Source organism: Malurus melanocephalus, unplaced genomic scaffold (genome assembly GCF_030028575.1).
Source record: "Malurus melanocephalus ecotype Western Australia unplaced genomic scaffold, MMel_1.1 scaffold_166, whole genome shotgun sequence".
Taxonomy (NCBI): domain Eukaryota; kingdom Metazoa; phylum Chordata; class Aves; order Passeriformes; family Maluridae; genus Malurus; species Malurus melanocephalus.
The window spans coordinates 273,444-278,483 of record NW_026623398.1 but is presented as its reverse complement, the minus strand read 5'-3'; the positions used below and the strand labels follow the sequence as shown (position 1 = coordinate 278,483).

At 39.0% G+C, this 5,040-nt stretch overlaps 1 protein-coding gene across 1 annotated transcript; it reads left to right on the top strand.

Moving 5' to 3' along the window:
• The first annotated feature begins 792 nt into the window (after window positions 1–792).
• Window positions 793–4,593, top strand: KLHL31 (kelch like family member 31). The gene is made up of 2 exons (XM_057372189.1): window positions 793–1,964; window positions 3,811–4,593. Exons 1-2 carry the CDS (start codon window positions 793–795, stop codon window positions 4,541–4,543), a joined length of 1,905 nt encoding a protein of 634 aa, XP_057228172.1. The 3' UTR covers window positions 4,544–4,593.
• The last annotated feature ends 447 nt before the right edge of the window (window positions 4,594–5,040 follow it).

The window sequence follows — 5,040 nt, the reverse complement described above, 5'->3', positions numbered from 1 at the left end:
GACATTTTTTCAAGTACAAGTTAGACATCTCTACTCCCTAAATCTCCACAAATTCCTAAAAGTAGGATTATAGATTTCAAATTACTGATACTGAAAAGCAATCGAAGTGTGCTATGAGCAGAAAGTATTTGTGCATCTGACATGGGAAAGAGAATACTATCAGTCTATAAAATCAAAAGTTACAAAAACCTGGAAACAGTTTGGAGCAGAACCTAARTCTAAAATCAATATTGCATCATTTTAAAATCCTCTTTATGTCTCATCTTGATTCTGTTACTTTAAGCATTCTTTCCAGTCATAATATTTCTTGGTTAAGTTCTGAACTCACCTGTAATTCTGTAGTAGTCCTGGAGTAAGGATGAACAAAGTTGGGGGCCCATAATTTTCCTATGCTTCAGGCTAATGAATTCAGGTCTAGAACCTGTYTGATTTAAATACATATATACAAAATTTTACACTTTGGCAAACCCATTTAGAGAATTTAACTTTTTGAATGGGGTGATAATAGGTGAATGTTAGTTTATTGTTATTTAAAACAAAAAATAATTACTGAATTACTTGTAAGTAATGATCGTAATGGAGTAATGGAGTAATGGAGTAATGATCGTTACTAATAAGCAGCTTTGCTACTACCTCGAATTTAGGAAGACAGATTATCCTGTGTGTTTGGTTTTGTAGAATTATAGGTATTAACAAAGGTTAGATTTGTTGCATAATCACATAGCTATTAAATTTCACAACTGTGGTGTTTTATTTTTAGCAAGTGCTTGGCTGTAATAYTTCATTGCAGTCATGGCCCCTAAGAAGAAGAATGTGAAAAAGAACAAAGCAGATATCAATGAAACAACTATAATTGTGGAAGATGGCCCCCTCAGTAAACTAAATGGCTTGAATGGACTYTTGGAAGGAGGAAATGGTCTCAGCTGCATCTCATCTGAAGTTTCCGACCCATCATACTGCCCAAATCTCTTGGAAGGTCTAAGCAAAATGAGACAAGAAAATTTCCTTTGTGACTTGACTATCAGTACCAAAACCAAATCCTTCAGTGTTCATAAGGTAGTGATGGCTTCAAGCAGCGAGTACTTTCACAACATCTTAAAGAAAGATCCATCCACTCACAGGGTGGACCTCAATGATGTGTCCCCAGTGGGTTTAGCTACTGTTATCACCTATGCTTACACTGGAAAACTTACTCTCTCTCTTTACACAATAGGTAGTATTATTTCCACAGCAATTTATCTACAGATTCACACCCTTACAAAGATGTGCTGTGATTTTCTAGTTCAAGAAATCAGTGTTGAGAACTGTATGTACATTGCCAATATTGCAGAAACATATGGACTAAAAACAACCAAGGAAGCAGCACACAAATTTATTAGAGACAACTTCATTGAATTTTCAGAAACTGATCAGTTCCTAAAACTTACTTTTGATCAGATTAATGAACTTCTTGCAGATGATGACTTGCAGTTGCCTTCTGAAATTGTTGCATTCCAGATTGCAATAAAATGGCTGGAATTTGACCAAAAAAGAGTGAAGTTTGCTGCMAATCTTTTAAGTAACATCCGTTTTGGTACCATCTCAGCCCAAGACCTTGTAAATTATGTTCAAACTGTGCCAAGAATGATGCAAGATGCAGACTGCCATAAGCTCCTAGTGGATGCCATGAACTACCACTTGCTTCCCTATCACCAGAACACACTTCAGTCCAGAAGAACAAGGATCCGTGGAGGTTTCAGAGTTTTAGTTACTGTTGGGGGACGCCCTGCTTTGACAGAAAAGTCTCTTAGCAGAGACATCTTATACAGAGATCCTGAAAACGGATGGAAGAAGCTGAGTGAAATGCCTGCTAAAAGTTTTAATCAGTGTGTCACAGTGATGGATGGATTCCTCTAYGTGGCTGGTGGGGAAGACCAGAATGATGCCAGGAACCAAGCCAAGCATGCAGTCAGCAATTTCTGCAGGTAACTGATTATTTCTTTTAACGGGATGGAGATATCTATTCCACAGAAGGCAGGTAGATAGACTAAGCTGATTTGTGTCATGCAGCATGAACCCCTTGGATAATGAGGAAGGGTAGTGTGGGGGAGGTATAGATACTATTYGGTATTAATGTTTGAATGGACAGAAATATGCATCTGGAGTTAYRCAAAAAACTTCACCATGGTTACACAGGCACACTAAAAAGTGAGGAAAATCTGAGAAAACTTATTCCAAGTGGAGGAAATAGACAGGAACATAAATAGGAAGTCATGGGATGTTCCATTAAAATGCACCAAATTGGACAAAGTGATGAAATGATGAAATGTCTCAAATGTCTGAAAGCTTTTAATACCTCACAGAAAATTTGGAAAAGCACTTTTTAGGTGTTACAGACTTTACTTTCTATGCACCATTCATCATGTTTTCAACAGATTTTATATTGCATTTCATATACTTTACTTTTTTRTTATTGTCAAGAGTTTAGAAACAATGGCATCATTGCTTGAAGTCTATCTTCTACAGCGTACTCCAAATAATGCCGCACTTCAGAAATATTGCAGTTCCTATCTATAGACATCCAAGGACTGCACTGGTGATAGCAAGGTTAGAAGAGTGCAGACATTAATGTGCAATAGTCACATGGGTGGTTTTTAAATAGTTTTTAAATAGTTCAGCCTGAAATCTGGCAGTTCACGGTAGCTTGAAGCAAAATCTGGGAGTGAGAAAACTTTTATCTATTAACAGACTATGGACAGGCAATGACATTACACAGCCACAGACCTACCTGTGCTTCCTTTTCTAATCCTGGAATCCCTTTTCTAATCTCCTGAGGACATCAACCAGTATATAAAGTTAATGAATGAGGAACCTACTCTAGAKAAATTGTATTGGGTAATCTATTTTGTCAGAAAAATATCCCACATAAATGAGATTATGTTGTTGTTCTCTTGACCTTCTGCCTTTAAGCTGTGCCTCTCATTGCTACAAGGAGCCTGTGTGCTCAGTGCACACCTTGGTCRCGGGACAGAGGAGGGGGAATCCTCGTTGTGTCATTAACTTGGAGCATGTCAAGTCACATCAGTATGTCTGTRGACTTGCAGGTGACAATGCTGAATGACAGATAACAATTACTATTTACTTTCCCATAGACTTTTTCTCATTCTCTGGTTCCCTTAGCATGCAACAGGAGCGTGTAGGTCTACTAAAGTACCTCACTCAACATCTTCAGGAGTTATAATTTGCCATTGCCTATTTCAAAGTTGCTCATTTAAATGTCAAGGACAAAGAATGTTATTTCAAATAGGAACAGTGTTAGAAAGCACAAATGCTCTTTCCACATAAAACTTACTCCCATGAGAGTGGCAAGGAAAGCATACTCACCATTTACAAAGCACTAAGAGGATGCAAGTATAAATCACCACTTAAAGTTTTTTAAGTTTTTTAACTCAATGAGTAAATTTAGACATCTTTGCTGTGGGTGTAAATTACAAAAAAACTTCTAACATTTCTATAATCTCTTGAAAGTGCCTCTTACCAGCATTCTAATGAGATGATTGTACAAAATCAAATTACAGAAGAATCAGATTTACTTCATTAAAATAATACCAGGTTTGAATGCTACAAACTCATTTTTTCTCCAATCAAAACCTAAATTTATTTGGAAATTAAAGCAGGAATACTGTTTTCATTAGGCTGGCTTTTAATAAATGACAAATTAAACAACGACAAACTAAAATTTTAGCAACTTTACTCTTACAGCAGTGGCATTCGAGTGACATGTATAATTTAGCAGAGCAGACATTTACCTTCTTTTTTTAATGCTTTCAGATATGACCCTCGTTTCAACAGCTGGATTCACTTGGCAAACATGAATCAGCGGCGCACCCACTTCAGCCTGAATGTKTTCAATGGCCTCCTCTTTGCTGTGGGCGGCCGCAATTCCGAGGGCTGCCTCTCCTCAGTCGAGTGCTACGTCCCTGCAACTAATCAGTGGCAGATGAAAGCCCCGCTGGAGGTGCCCCGGTGCTGCCATGCCAGCGCAGTGGTGGATGGCCAGATCCTGGTCACAGGAGGTTACATCAATAATGCTTATTCTCGCTCCGTGTGCATGTACGACCCCAGCAAAGACAGCTGGCAGGATAAGGCCAGCCTCAGCACCCCAAGGGGCTGGCACTGCGCAGTGTCCCTGCTGGAGAGGGTCTATGTCATGGGTGGGTCTCAGCTGGGGGGGCGAGCTGAAAGGGTCGATGTTCTCCCTGTGGAGCGTTACAGCCCATACACGGGGCAGTGGAATTACGTGGCGCCACTTCAAACCGGAGTTAGCACGGCTGGTGCCTCCACCCTTAATGGGARAATTTACTTAGTGGGTGGCTGGAATGAAGTAGAGAAAAAGTACAAGAAATGCATTCAGTGCTATAACCCAGATCTCAATGAATGGACAGAGGAAGATGAGCTGCCTGAGGCCACTGTGGGCGTATCCTGTTGTACTATATCCATGCCCAACACCAAGACGAGGGAGTCCAGGGCCAGCTCAGTCTCTTCTGTCCCAGTCAGTATCTAAACAGATCTAACCAGCAATAAGTAAAAATGTTTACCAGCACAGCAGTATAATTAACCCTTTAAGTAGAATTTCTGTGCTTATGGGAAAAAAATCATTGGCTTTGCAAATGTTTTAACAGTGCAAACTGGCTAGTTTTCACAAACTTTAGTACAGGAGGCATGAAACAGCACATTAGGGATAAGATCCATTTTCTTAGCAGGAAGAGAGTGTTAACCCATAACCACAGAATTTCATTCTCTTTGTGACTTTGCCACTGACTTACTATACTATCTGTGGCAAATCATTTAATTCCTTTATGCGTTGGTTTCCTTACCTGTAAAATTGAGAAAAACTTGCTTCAGAAGATTGTAATGAGGCTTTTTATACTGTTTTAAATGCTTTCAGAACCCAAMATGAAAGTCAAATATGACTAGTAATAAATCTCAATATAGATCAGAAATGCTATGTAATCACAAAATTGATCAGTTTTGTTCTTGTTAAGCATTTTCTGTTTTCGC